Below are 15,049 nucleotides of genomic sequence, written 5' to 3'. Positions count from 1 at the left end.
ATCAACTTATAAAATTTCATGGAAAAAATATAACTTTTTAAATGTTTGATCAAACTTAAAACCAAGAGATTGCGGAATGAAAATGAAGCTACTTGTAGAATACGAGCCTAATTGTGTGTAATTTTTTAAGATAATCTATTCACATTTCTGTACATTTGTATGTATACATAACGGAAAACATGTTTTGAAAGTTTTGTCATTGGGATCACTGCACAGCTTCAGATATAGATCACACAGCAAAACACGAATTATGCTACATGGATGAATTAAATTTTTACAGATGCATAAAATACATATATGATATTTAATTTATTTTTCTCAATGAAAATTGGAACAAGAATAAAGATTAAGTATCAATATATTGCATTCATATTCTTACGTCATCGATAGTTTCGTCTTTCATCGATAGAACTGTCTTATTTAAGCAAAATAATTGGGTGGTCATTTTACAGATCGACTGATACCGGCAAATATATATTATTGAAGTCAATATAGACAGATCTATGCATATATTGATGATAAAAACTTTGTTTAAATGTTTAAAGTTATGCGCTGTGTTCAAATGTCCTTCGAGTATGTAGCAAGATAGCCCACACACACATACACACACCTTGGTATATGTGACATACCAGCCAATGAGTGACTCACGTTTGTGCATTCAGTTACATAAAAACATGAACACACGAGCGAGATATTAACACACAACGTTAAACAGCATTAACGCGTTTGTAAAGGATAAGTATCACAAAAGAAACGATGATAACAAAAAAAGAATTATTTATAATTAAATTAATAAATAACCTGCGTTAATGTCAAGTAAGTGTCGCAAACTCATGTCATCGTTTACTATATAATACAAGCTCACTACTCTAGAAAGCTACTCACCTTGACCCGTTGCAGATCTATTGGATTCATAATGGTGCCCTGAAAGAACTCTACGGTGGTGAAGTGCCGCTTGAATAGTCCCTCCAGCTCGAGATCTGGTGGCTTCCTATATTCAGGATTTCAACCCGAACAAAATTACAAATTTATTTATTCAATGTCGTTCTATACTTTTACGTACTCAATGATCGTCGCCATGTGCTTTTTGCCTCAGCCTCGAATGCCATTCTAGACTTTATTTTATTTTTTTCATGAAATTCGTGTGTAAAATAACCTTTTGTTTTTCTTTACTATTTAAAAAAAGCCTAAACGTCTAAAACGATTGTTGTTTCAATGTAAATTACTTATATAAAGTCAAAACGTGTGCATTACACTTGTTAAGACTCAATGTCAAACACTATCTAAGACTTGAGGAACAATACTAAAAACTGTAAATATAACAAACAACATTAATAATGTAGTCTTTGCACATATGTCAGTAAAAATGAAATAAATAGTCTTCTTAGTTCAATGCACTCGTCTCTCGTGAAGATTCCCATGTATATATATTACAGTAACGCTTATAATACCAATAATAATAAAAATAATAATAATAACAATAGTAATAACTACACTAAAAAATTTAGCGTGAAACACTCTCATTCAAAATTGTAGCTCAATATATCATAACCCATGCACTTCTCTTAGGCGCTGACTATCTACTAGCTGTGTAATTAGTCGCTTCTCATCCAAAATTAATTTAAATTAATTTTCTCCGTATGTGATGATAAATTAATTGATTGATAGAAGAGATTTTACGATTTTCTATTTTACGCATAATTTAACTATAGTAGATAAAGGGTGGTGTAGCTACGAGTAACTTACAATAATATAAGATAACAAAGAGTAAATTCGTAATTAACACATGATAATGATACAAAAGAGAAATAACTGTAAGTGTAGTGTTCTAATTGATATAATAGCACTTTTATTGTAAGATGTATGTACTTCAAGATTGTAGATGCTTGTTCTTATACTGATTTGTGTATATATATATATATATATATATATATATATATGCATTACATATACATATGAATTACAAACGATGAAAAATGGGCTTAATGCTTTTTCTAAAAAATCATTTTAAGAATGTATAACAAGCAAATCAGTTTGAGAACAAGCATCTGCAATCTCAAAGTACATACACCTTACTATAAGTGCTATAATATCAATTAGAACACATTCGAAATGTAATTAGAAGCACCCGCCATTGTTAATCATGAATAAGAAACGTTAGTGATCGAGGGTGAGGCAGAAAATAATAGTATATGTTGTGATTATTTTCTACATGACCTCAAATCGCTTTTTTTTAAAATAATAGTGATGGAAATAATAATAATAATAACGATAATAATAATAATAATAATAATAATAATGAAAATGATAATAATAATAATGAAAATAATAATAATAATAATGAAAATAACTACAGTAAAAACTTACATATGAATACAATAGAATTTTTGATACAAAAAAAAAATAGGTGTGTAAGTGTTTTAACGAGGTACTTACAAAAATGTAGAAACATATGATTACCCGTACCCCGTATTTATTACAAAAATAATCCTAAGAAATAACGGGTAACTAGCACATGCGCACGAGTTAGATAAAATTTACGTAAACGTGCTATAACAGTTAATAGCGAAAAAAAGGTCAAAAACAGTTAAAAACTATCTGTAAGTGATTCTTTGTTTTGGAAATTGGATTGGTAGCAAAATATGGGAGAGAAAGGAAATAAGAGGAAAAAATACGTGAAGTTAAATATACTACATACTTGTCATTGGATTTTCGCGCTGACTATAATTATTTAATATCTGTTGAAAAAATAGAAGCAAAAGTAGTTAATTAAATGTGTCAGTCACGATTGATTCCTAAATATACTAAAACTATTACTTAGTTGGAGATTGCCAACAGACCTTTTGATATTTATTTGGAGTGATGACTTGCTTATTTTTCTACAGGGTTATGGAAACCTACGTCTGATTGGTTTCAAATAAAAAAAAGTGGATATTTATGAATGTGTATGTACATGCAAAGATCTCGATGGATAGCATTTCATGTGGTTGTTGATATGTTTTGCTTTCAAGTCATATTATGAATAAGATAAAAAAATTTTTTAGGAGTACGAATATTATTTTTATTAGAGATTGTGTAGTTTTTTGTGTCAGTATGTTTGTTCTTTATTCATCGCATCTATTTTCTCCTCCCTGATGTGTATGCTAAGTTTTTTAATGTAGACGAATAATATAACGAGGTTTTTATTGCCAATAGCAGCCAAATTTTTTCATACAGACTAATTTCTGTTTTTATGAAATATTTAATTGAGAAGTTAGTGAAAGCTGATTGGTTGCATGAAAAAAAGACAATCAGTGGAATATTCTTATTTTGTTTTAAAAAATGTTAGACTGGTATGATGAGATAAAATTTAAGTCAGGTAGCGTTTCTAGAGCTTACTTAACATAATGCCGCACCAGCACACGAATGCATTGTTACTATACGGTTAATGTATGATTAATGTAGCTATAGCTATTTTCATTATGCAACACTAGTTTTTTAGCATGTGCCACGTCTTCTACCTTGAGATAAGCTATTTCAAGAATTTGATGCATTATTGTTACTATTATCATTATTATTATTATTATTCTCGCTACCTACATGTATTTTTTTAAGTAAATAAATTCAATTGCATCAACAAAATGTCCTTCTGTCTGAGCATAAATGAAAAAAATGTGCTACAGGAAGATAATAAGGAGGAGGAGGGGGTGCTGAAGGGACAGAGAAGGGAGATAAATGCATCAAATGTGACTGTATCTCGCGTGATTACATCGCAATGGTGGGAGTCATCAAGGGTACCTTGACGCGCTCCAGATCCACAGCATTCATCATGGTGCCCTGAAAAAACTCCACAGTCGTGTAATGCCTTTTGAGGAGGCCCTCCAACTCGAGATCGGGCTCCTTCCTGTAAACACAGCCCAATTTTTCTTTGATTTGACCGGGTGTGTAATTATTTCTTGTGCTTCTTCTCTTCTCAACATCACCTCGTTTTTGCATTGGAACTCGAAGATTGTTGTTAGGATTAATGTGGAAATTTGCGGTAGGTAATAACAGAATGAGTTTATTTGGTAGGACATATTAATATTTTTGGATTTATTACACTGATGTAAGATTCGGCGCTTCGGTGCACCAAAACAGGCTAAAAGCGGGGCTAAAATTCAGTCTACCCGTACAAAGAAGACACTTGTCTTTTGTTGCAAGTCTGTTATTCCAAATAACGGTGCCAAGTACCACTTACAGTTAGAATGTCATTTTTACATGCTTTTTTTTACTAAAATTAATTCAATACTATATGATCCCAATTGTTAATATCGATTGCTCATCTGTCATACTTTGAATAAAATTTTTTTTTTATTTACGATAAACGCTGTGTTTTGAGATTGATACTCTACATGACATATAAGTGGGCGTCGTTTTGAAATTTCGAAAAAACTGGTTTTTCACAACGGGTGAGCTGACAACTAAAATAGTGAAAATGACGCATATGGTCTATTCGATTCAGTAGTAACAATTTTGGTTCGATAGCGATTAATATTTTTATATATTTGTATTTTACCACTATTTTTTTACATATTGGAGCTGAGGCTATCGAGCTTTACCTTAATTTTATAATAATAATTATTTATTTTGGAAATTTTAATGATGAGCCATACCTGTGTAAGAAAACAACTTCGACATCCACATCCTCTCGATCCTCGTGCAAGAAGTCCTTGAGAAAGTGGGAAACGGACTCGTACGTTATGTGGCCGCACACAACAATGTGTCTGACAAATATAAAAATATGTTAGATCGTATTCCCGTAGCTTGCTGTTTCGTTTTAACAACACTTTTTTTTTTTAATTTGTCACGCAAACAAATTTATTTTGGTGAATAAATAATTCAAACAAGCCACTACGATTGAGTAACAAGATTTTAATTCAAATCATTGATAAAGACAGGTAATACATTTTAAAGAAGAAAGAAAAAATTCACTGTTTTAAAAAATAAATGCCGCTTGCTTAAACTTAAACAATATATTTGAACAAAGTGAAAATTTCACTACGTAATACATTTTTTGCAATCAGGAGAAAACATTGTGTATCTGAACGAGATTCAAAAAGATATTGCTATTAAAAAGGAAAAAGTAATAGTATTTTTTTTTTTTTCAACAAAGGCATATAACGTGATTTTTTTGTTTACGTAGAAAGTAATCGTCGAGTGATGATCGCCTTAATATAGTTGAAGGCGTAGTTGACAGTGGGAGTACCCCCATTAACAAACCGTAAACTGGAGTCTTGTATACAAAAACTTTGAAATTGAAAATTTATTTTTACTTTTAAAAAGTTATCTTTTCTAAATGAGTGATCAAAAAATCTTACCGTAGTCCCGAAAACAAAAAAATCAAATTTTGCTTTTCAAATTAAAAAAATATATTAAGTAAAGCACGAGTGACGGGAGGTGATACTATATCGTCGTAAAAATTGTACTTTCGTTACTGAATTAAGATAACAGATTTGAAAGTGACACATAACCTCCCATGTAACAGTCGCATTATCTGCTTGTAAGGAAAGTATTCTGGTATTCTCTGTATGATAATTAGTATTTTTGTTGAGGGTATGAAAAAATATTATAAACACTTTTACACATAACTTTCGTTCCGGAGTAATTGGTATATTAATATTGTCAACCACATTTTCAACTCCGATACGGTAATTATCACTCGGTTAACATATCTTCACGTGATGGACACACTTGTATGTTTAGCTTTTCCGCGACTCAAGCATGCTTTTGAAAATTCGTATTGTTATTTTTAAATATAAATACCATAGCTGGATTACTGTCAAAATACTTAATTTTTAATTAAAGAAAATAAAATTGATTTCTCAGGAAATTTTCTCCGGTAAAAAGTAAGCATTTCAGCTAAAGAAAATATTAGGCGCCATAAGGACCAGTTATTGTTCTATGTGATTTTTTCTTCTTCTTAACGAATTGTAAATTTTTATCTTCAACCGTATCTTTATCACTTCTTTTGTTATAATATTGAAGGTATTCTTTGATTTAATAGCCATAGTAACTTTGACAAAAGATAGTGGTGAAACAGAGAGACACACACAAAGACAAAGCGTAAGAAAACAGTAATAAAAGAATGCACACAAACTGGAATAATATCGGTTTAATAAATTTTCATTTTTATGAAAAAAATTTCCAAATTGTGTATACAATCAATTGATAAATTCTCTTCGAAGAATTACACTTATTGAGATACTTGATGTTATACTTATTGCATCGCAACATAAAGATACACAACACGTAGCGGCATGTACGCGGAAAAAATAAAAATACAACAGTATTAACAATTAAATCATCTGATTTGTTAGTAGAAGGATGAACATAAAATTGCGAATAAAAAAGTAAAAGAACGATGTTTTTCTCTGCACCAACACATGGATAACGATCGATGGCTAACAAGTTTGGACAAGCAACAGGATATTTTGGAGTGAATCGTATCAGTTTCGACTACTTGTTAATCAAACAACTATCGTGATACCTAGTGTGACTATTTTACTTGCATACAGGTCATTGTGATAATAATGATAATAATATTAAAAATCCAGACACTGGATAAAAAGTTTATAGTTACGTAAAAATAAACTACCATACAATACAGTCATAGACAAACAATGATTCGTTTGACATGTAAAATTCATCGATAATTGCAGTATAATGTTTAAAAATTAATAAAAAGTGTTGATGGTTGTGTGTATTATAGTTGAAAGTGCAGGTTTGTACATTGTGCAACTAATGCAGCAGGCAATTTATTAAATATAACTACAAAACTTAGTAGTAGTAGTAGTAGTAGTAGTAGTAGTAGTAGTAGTAGTAGTAGTAATAATATAAATACTGAGTACTAAGCAAATATTTTTTTTATGATAGGTGAACATAGTGAGGATGATACTGATGGTGATAATAACGGTGTTATAAATGGTGATGATAGTTGAGGCTACTTATGCCAATATACAGAATTTTCACTTGTAACATCATTAGTCTGAATGAAGATACCATAAGGCTAAAGTTCCAATTTCGTAAATAAAATTCATAGTCGATAAGTAGTTTTATTTGATGAACAACATCTTCCCAGTCAAAAAGTTTTAACAGGAAAATTTTGATTTTTTTGGTATTTGTCAATTTTACATGACATAAAAAAATAGGGAAAAAGCAAACTTACACTCTTCATTAAAATTACGAAGATCGCGCTGTGGTGTGATGAGAAATAAAGCAGATTTTAAAAACAAAATTAGTTTCTGGGCTTATTTTAATTAATTTAAAGTTCCTTGTAAAATATTCATCATAAACTAAACTTCATACAATTGAAACTTTGTTAACTAAGAGTTTTATCGCAAACTACATGCATGTACATTTGTGTCATTTGATTTTACTGAATGTTATGTGTACCTCTCATCTGCTCGTGTGCTATATTTATCTGTATCTCATCTATAGAAGGAGAGAAATGAAAATGTAAGCATGAATATATAGCATTTATGGATGCATTCACTTACGAAACTCTCATAAGGAAAGAGATTGACATATATATAGGAAGACAGAGAAAAGGATGATACTTCTATGTTACTTGCTTCCATGGTTCCTGAAAATTATTCTGTAGTTATGTGCAAAAATTTTATTTACGGTACGCTCTATTAAATTAGAACGTAATTTTTTCGACGGTATGTTAGCAATTTTAAATAAATACAGTCTAAACCAAGTGTTAGATTACTTACGTAAACAAATTAAAAAAAATAATGTAATAGAATAGTAAGTATTTAAAAATCGAAGCAATAGAAAGTCCTAGCGTGCACCCCCACACAATTCTCTTACTTGACAATGTGCGCTCATACCTTTTGATTTCTTATGTTCAGGTCAAATTTGATACATAATAATCTGCTAATATACATGTATACAAAAAATAGGCATATATATATATATATATATATATATATATACATATGACTAGATACAAAAAATGCCTACACTTGTTATTGTTCGCCAAAATGCAGTTTAATAATTTATTTTGTTGAGTTAAATGTAAAAACTTATTATAAATTACGTTACACTTGTTACTGTTATTGGAGGAATGCAGTATCGTTAATTCTTTATTAACTATAATTTTAAAGAAAAATTTTTTACACCTAACATTTTGTGCATCAAATAAAATTACCGATTGGATAATTGATCAATGTATTATGGACTGCTTATCGAAATTCTCGTAATAATAAATCATTTTTTTTTTATATTTCATTTTGTAGAAATACTTGAGGTAACTTTTGATTTTAATTTAAAATTCTTATCTACATATATTATCTTACTGACTGACCATGTTACCAGTGAAAATATCTGTTTACAAGGATAAAAATATTGATATGTATAAACTACCTTACAAATATTTTACTACGACTGCTATGAGTGAGGTAAGAACGAAGAAGAATGATTCATATAATTCTGAGTTCTGGTTTCAGTATCTAAGCGTTGGAGCAAGTTCCAAAGTTGTAAATTTTTTTTCCGTCTAAGTCTACGTGATTGGGAATCATAATATTAGCATTTATATTAAGAGTAGAAAAAATTATCGCAATGTCAAGCATTTAAAAATGATAATAATATACATGTTTGGCTTTGATGGCAGACAATAAAATTGAAGAAACTCAATTCTTCATTCCACTTCATTGCGGATGTGTGTGGGCGCGTGATGGATTGCATTCATTAACGGTTCTTTCATCTTTACGTATAACATTTGAGATATTCATGAAGTAAAAAAAAGAAAATGAAAAATAGTAGCACGTTGGAAAACAAAGTGTGAGTGTATGTATGGAGCAGTATTTTTGTCGTGATTTTATGATTTTAACAGTGGGAAAATAAAAGGTACCTCCCAAGTAATGAACTTTACCTATGTTTGCTCGTTTTCTTTCTTGACACTGGGGTATGAGCTGGAGACGTATATAAAAAGAGTACATCAACAAGAAAGAGAGAGAGAGAGAGAGAGATCAAAATATAATAAAGATTATCGGTTAACATAAAAGGTACGAAAAGTACTGCAAACAATAGTGACGAGGACATCGAAAGAACGTTCGCGTATGGATGGGTGAATGTATCTTTGTTGTTGCTGGTATTAGCTAAACAAGTGTGGCCTCACGCTTTCATTATTAGATATAAGGCGAAACCTGCTCGATTTAAATAGATAAAAGATTTGAGTTAGAAAAGAAAAAAAGAAAGGAAGAAAGGGAACATTGCAAGTGAAACGTGTGTCCGTCACGAACGTGTTAGAAATCGTATCAGTCCTAGCACGTATGTGTTCTTTAATACATTTATACATATGTTATAAATACATTTTTTGTTAAACTTATTTTTTTGTTATTCGTTTAGCTGCTGTTTTTTGCCTTTGCTTCATTCGCACGCTGCTCAATATTAACAGATAAATATTATTTAATTAATAATTAATATTTGTAACCAATAGTGACAGGAAGCTTGGTTTCCTGTTTTTTTTTTTGTTTTTTTTTTTTTGCATCCAAAGGGTCAATAGTCATGTATAAACGTATAAAAAGAGAGCGGAGTTGTTAGTATTATTTTAATTATTTTTAAGATTTGTTGTGTTAAACTTCAGTTATTTTTCTTCTTCCTACCGATGATCGGAACAATCTGTTTATAAATAATGAAATCAAGCGATTCTATGGTTAACAAAATTTATACATTATATGTTTCTCTTAATTCTCAATATCATGTGTGTAGTTCAAATTTTTGTAGGTACTTTAGTCATGTACTTACGTAAATACGTGCCAAATTTCGTGATTTATAAGTCACGTGGTAACAAGCTCGTACACATAACTCGAGCACACCTTTAAAGGTCACGCAGTATGGGAAAGAGGAAGCATAATATTTGTATGTATAATTTGAACGAATGACGCTGCATAACTATTTTGTATTACTCCGCCACATTTTTTCCGTGAAACTAAAAAATAAATATTATTCTTTATGGAAAAGATAACTAGTGTCAGATAAACGCAAATAACTATCAAAGAATGTTTTAAAATTTTACTTTTACTATACATTATTACATGTAAAATTACATTTATAACTTTTATTGGTTTGACAGAATTTTCAGAAACAGAGATTTCAGAAGAGGCTGAGAATCTTAAAAATAATATAAACTATATTTTCGAGCCCGAATGTACGAAGATGTACTGCTTTCATCATGCTTTTGCAAGAGTATACTCGAGTTGTAAGAATTGAGTTGTAAGCACTCTAAAAAAGCCCGTCATATTTTTGCACATTAATGATTTTTCCCGTACTCCGTAAATGACCTAAATGAAAAAAAAAAGTTTCAATTAAAGATGTGCTCTCCGAAAGATATTTGTTGATCAGCGTAATGGCCGATTTTATGCAAATTTTATTGTATATATGTAAGTGCGTTGTTGTGTGTGCATGTGTAAGTATGTGGCATATGTTATTTTCAAGATACCCATTTTTTCCTAAATTAAATTTTTTTATGCTTCCATCCCCTACATTGCTAAGGTATTCATTAAGTAAGAAATAAAAAAAATAACTTGAGTCCCTAAGAAAATCCATTTTAAAAATAATAAATTTTCAATAAATTTGGAAATTTTCGTCCATTTGGAAAATTAAGTAAATTCGAAAAACTTTTACAATTTTCTGATACATAAGAGACATACACTCAATCAAGAACTAAAACAAGAAAATTTAAATTCAGTTTTACCGCTCTAATATTTATATAAAATGAATAAAATCCCTAGTAGTCAAAGGTGTGTCGGGATCACGTTGGTAAAGAAATAGAACTATGATAGCGTAAGTGCCAAGATCGTATCATACTTTGAAATTACTTATTATTTTTTTAACATTGTCATATTATTTTATTTAGACAAATGAGATGAGACATTAGATCTGAAAATAAAAAGAGTGACAGCTCAACTTTTGAATGAATTCTCTTCAGAATAAAGATCGTGATTAAGTGTTATCAGTAACGATTAACACAAATAAATAAGATATCAGATAGTGATTATTATACATGTGTATGTATACGTATATATCGTTTTCTCACTCACCCTTTCCTTAAGAGAGCTACAAAAAAACGAGTGAAAATCGGCATGTATGTTTATGTTTCTTTTATTAAGATAAGATCGCGAGAGGTAAAAATGAGCACACAAGGAGTTGAGCAGATGATTATGTAAAAGTTGCATACGAGTGGATGAAATGCAACGATATACCAAGTATAACTTGTATGGGAAAAAAAATTTCCTTCTTGCCAATATTATGCTTTTTTAAGGAAGTTCAGTAAATTACCAAAAGTCTTATTAATTTCATGGAAATCTAGGGAGTTGTTTATGAAATCTGGATGAATCACTAAACGTAATTCAAGATAAGGTTGACGTACAGAATATTACAAAAAAATCGTTTGACTATCGAACTATTAGACATAACTTTCGGAGAGCAGCAAATTTTCGAATTTTACAATGAAAAAAAAATCATGCCGATACTACTATAGAAAAAAAAGCAAATTTGCACTGAAAAAATAAAGGTTTACATCGTCAATCTAAAGATATTAAAATATATGTAAATACTCAGTTGACTGCCCTTCACTAAGTACTTCACGAGTTTTTTTCGTAGCCGTTTAGTTTATCTCAATTAATAGACAACGAATTAATATTATGTGGTTTTTTGGAATATTTTGTAGACAGATGTTAGAGTCTGAGTTAATTTAGGAAATGTTTTGGGCTGAGTCGACCTTATAGCTTCGGAGTTACTACAAAACTTCCTCTAAAGTTAATTTTTTAAACATAGATATTTGTTTTTTAATGTTTTTAATTTTCAAAAATGTTTTAAGTACGCGGAAAAATTTGAATCTCAACTTACTGAAAATTTAATTTTTTTTGGATTTTCATAGTAGTTACAAGTTAATTTTTTTTATTTTTTGACCAGTAGAATAAAATTATTTTATTTTACTCTACAATGAAACGATTCATAAAACTTACGTAACAAGAGCTAAATGATATTTAATTTAGTAAAAAAAATGGACAATCATGTAAATGTAATACACAAATTAAAATAGTCAGAATGGAAAAGTTGTATACTTTCAAGGTTTTTAGTTTAAATTAACAAGAGGAAAACCTTATATATGTACCAGCTCAGATAAAAAAATTATTCGTTTATCAATCGTAGTAATACACAATGGATTTTTCAACACTTGACATAATAAAATGCTGTCTGGAAAACACCAAGGAATAACTTTTTGTACAAGTAAACGCTGACGTGATTACAACAATGCAAACGGATAGACATACAGTTACATAGGTCGATTGATAAATAAAAAAAGGTTTTGGTTAATGCATTAAATCGGGATGTTTATGTGAGTATTAATATATTATCACAGAACATAGCATTTCGGAAATTGACGTCGTCGCGTGACTAACGAGGTATAAAATAATCTACTCCCATAGATTATGTACATGATTTAATTGAGAAATTTTTATAGTGTAGAAGTTAGTAATATACTAAAATAGATAATTCAGTCCAGTATGCGTAAAACTCATTTATAGATTGACTTTGAGACGAATCCCGGTAGTTCTTGACAAAAATTATAGCAAGCAAAAGGACGCAAGCGGTATTTATCCCACGTGTGGCGAGCACTTTAAAAATTTTACAATGACTTTAAACGTATTTGAACTCGCAAGTCTGTGTGTGTGTGCATGCAAAAGTGTTAGCATATGAGTGTAATAATGTGCTAGTTTAAATATTGTGCTTGAACATATGTGTTAACAAACAACAAATTTCGTTTACTGAACTGATGTGTGAAAAATAGTCGTATATGGTACGTATTAATAGTGGTAAATACACATAACAATGAGATCAGTAAAACAAAAATAAGTCGAGAAACATTGACAGTGGAGTAGACACATAAGTCAAGTTCTCTAAAAGCTTGATCAACTGTGAGGAAGCAGGGGTTAAAAGGATTTGGGTGATCATTTTCATAATAATGGTTGGTGCTTTATCAGGATATGCAATATGTTGCGATATATCATAAAGTCATGTGGTCATAACATGTCATTTGTGTAGTAATAAACGTTAAATATGAGATAGCAATAAAGCACATTTATTTTTAATAAAAATCGATGCTTCATTTATTGGTTATTCGACGTTTTGTATCCATAAACTACATTTTTCACGTAAAAATTATTATAAAGAAATTAAAAATACACTAAGCTAATGTGCCCCAAATTATAACCTAAACGTATTCAATTAAGTGAGCTGCACATAAAACAGTGGTATCAGACAAACGCGGTTGCTCGTGTGAACTCACGGTTCAGAATAATCGCGTAGAATAAAAATACAGATAAAAACCTTAGTGACCGCAAAATCAAGCAAGTGGTAACGATTTTTTAAGTATTAAAACATTGAACATGAGTTCTACATAAAATTTTCTGAATACCTATGTAGTGATGGTTATTAAAAGTCTAAGGTATTTTTCCTAAGAAAGTAAAAGTAAAGTAAAAATCCCATGGAAAAAATAATATCTTGATCAGGAAAATCGTACCCCAAACAGAGCATTTTTCATATTCAATATCGCAAGAGAGTTCTGTATTACATAATAAAAACTTACTCATGTTTGAACGGAAATATAAGCAAAGGTATTTTTAATTTATAATTTTTATGTTAATCGAATGTTTTGGTGTCATATATACTTTTTCGGACAAAAACTCATAGAAAAACATCTAAACGACTTGATCTGAGAATTAAACCACAAACATTTCTTTGCGTAGTCTTTTTCTGGGAGGTTAACCAGGTAATCTATGTAAATGGAACTGCTCTTTACAATGGTACCCTCATGTGTCTATGTACAAATCGTTGTTACCATGTCTAATTATAATGTGGGGTTTGCTTTCATTCATATTATTTTATGTAAGTAAACGTTAACGAACTCGCGTGCGCGCGCGCGCACACACACACACACACTAACTTGCTACTTTTCAAATTGTTTTACAGTCGATCGCATCGATCTGATATTACTTATTTTAAGTATCTAACCAAGGAAATAAATGATATGTGATTATAAGCACAAAACGTTGAATGATGAATAAGTAAAGTTTCGATTGTTATTGAACTTTGATACCTTTTATTAAGAATTATGATCATTAGAATCCACGAAATATGATAAATTGCATAAGTTTAGACTGATATCATGTTATAACGACTTTTAGATGTATTGCATATCATGATACAACCTCAGTGCTTCTGCAACAGGATAATAGTGTTACATTTTATTAGGTGATTATGGTGCATTGCTTGATTTTTACACAAAATTTTTAATCAGTCATGCATACCACGAGGTCCGCGTTATTTTATCAATATTTTGTCCATTGTTTATTATTATTATACATATAAAAGAAAAAAAAAAAATAAATAAAAGTATTAATCTACATATTTTATAAGTAAAAGCAATTTTACTTAAAATTAGACCTGTGAGTAGCTTACCCATACATAGATATAATCGTTAAAAGAATTACTGTTAAAAAAATGTTGTCATTCAAATCTGATTCAGTTTTTATTTTTTATTTTTATTGGCTTTGTTTTCTATCATTTATACGCTTTCATGGTCTAATAAATTCGGAAACTTTTTACTCGTATTATAGACGGCTCGGAAAAAAGTGCTTTTTTGAAAACTTTGTATAGAACCTATTTTGAAAAATCTTTTTTGTCAGTTTAAGTAGCTCGTGCTGATAAATAAAATAAAAACTTTTTGGATTGTTGTTTATACTGAAAGTAGATCAACAACTTAGAAAATAATAATCTTATAAAGTTTTTTTTCTCTATCTTAAGCATACCTGTAGTGTTAGCACTTAACTTTGAAACAGAAACTACGCGTATCAGCAAGTGCGTACTTTTTCCAAACCGTCAACGTATCGATTCACTTTGTTAGTACAATTTTTGTTGTAAACCCTGTATTTTGTTCATAAAAGAGAAATCATAAAATTGTTTTATTTAAAAAAAAGATTTATGAACCAAAAATTAATATAACAATGTGTGATATACACTA

At 29.9% G+C, this 15,049-nt stretch overlaps 1 protein-coding gene across 4 annotated transcripts in view; it reads right to left on the bottom strand.

The window, feature by feature from the left end:
- slo (calcium-activated potassium channel slo) overlaps positions 1–15,049 on the bottom strand; it is a 78,753-nt gene that overhangs the window by 34,041 nt on the left and 29,663 nt on the right. For all 4 annotated transcript variants that reach the window (XM_089589887.1, XM_089589888.1, XM_089589886.1 and 1 more), the window contains exons 7-8: positions 4,632–4,742; positions 886–991 (exon numbers count right to left, since the gene is read on the bottom strand). In XM_089589887.1, coding sequence (XP_089446013.1) covers positions 886–991; positions 4,632–4,742 — 217 coding nt within the window. The remainder of the gene's footprint in view (positions 1–885; positions 992–4,631; positions 4,743–15,049) is intronic.

This window comes from Copidosoma floridanum, unplaced genomic scaffold (assembly GCF_036245765.1).
Source record: "Copidosoma floridanum isolate Cflo_tuat_1 unplaced genomic scaffold, Cflo_Japanese_pri ptg000009l, whole genome shotgun sequence".
Classification (NCBI taxonomy): Eukaryota; Metazoa; Arthropoda; class Insecta; order Hymenoptera; family Encyrtidae; genus Copidosoma; species Copidosoma floridanum.
This window is presented reverse-complemented; position numbering and strand designations above follow the sequence as displayed.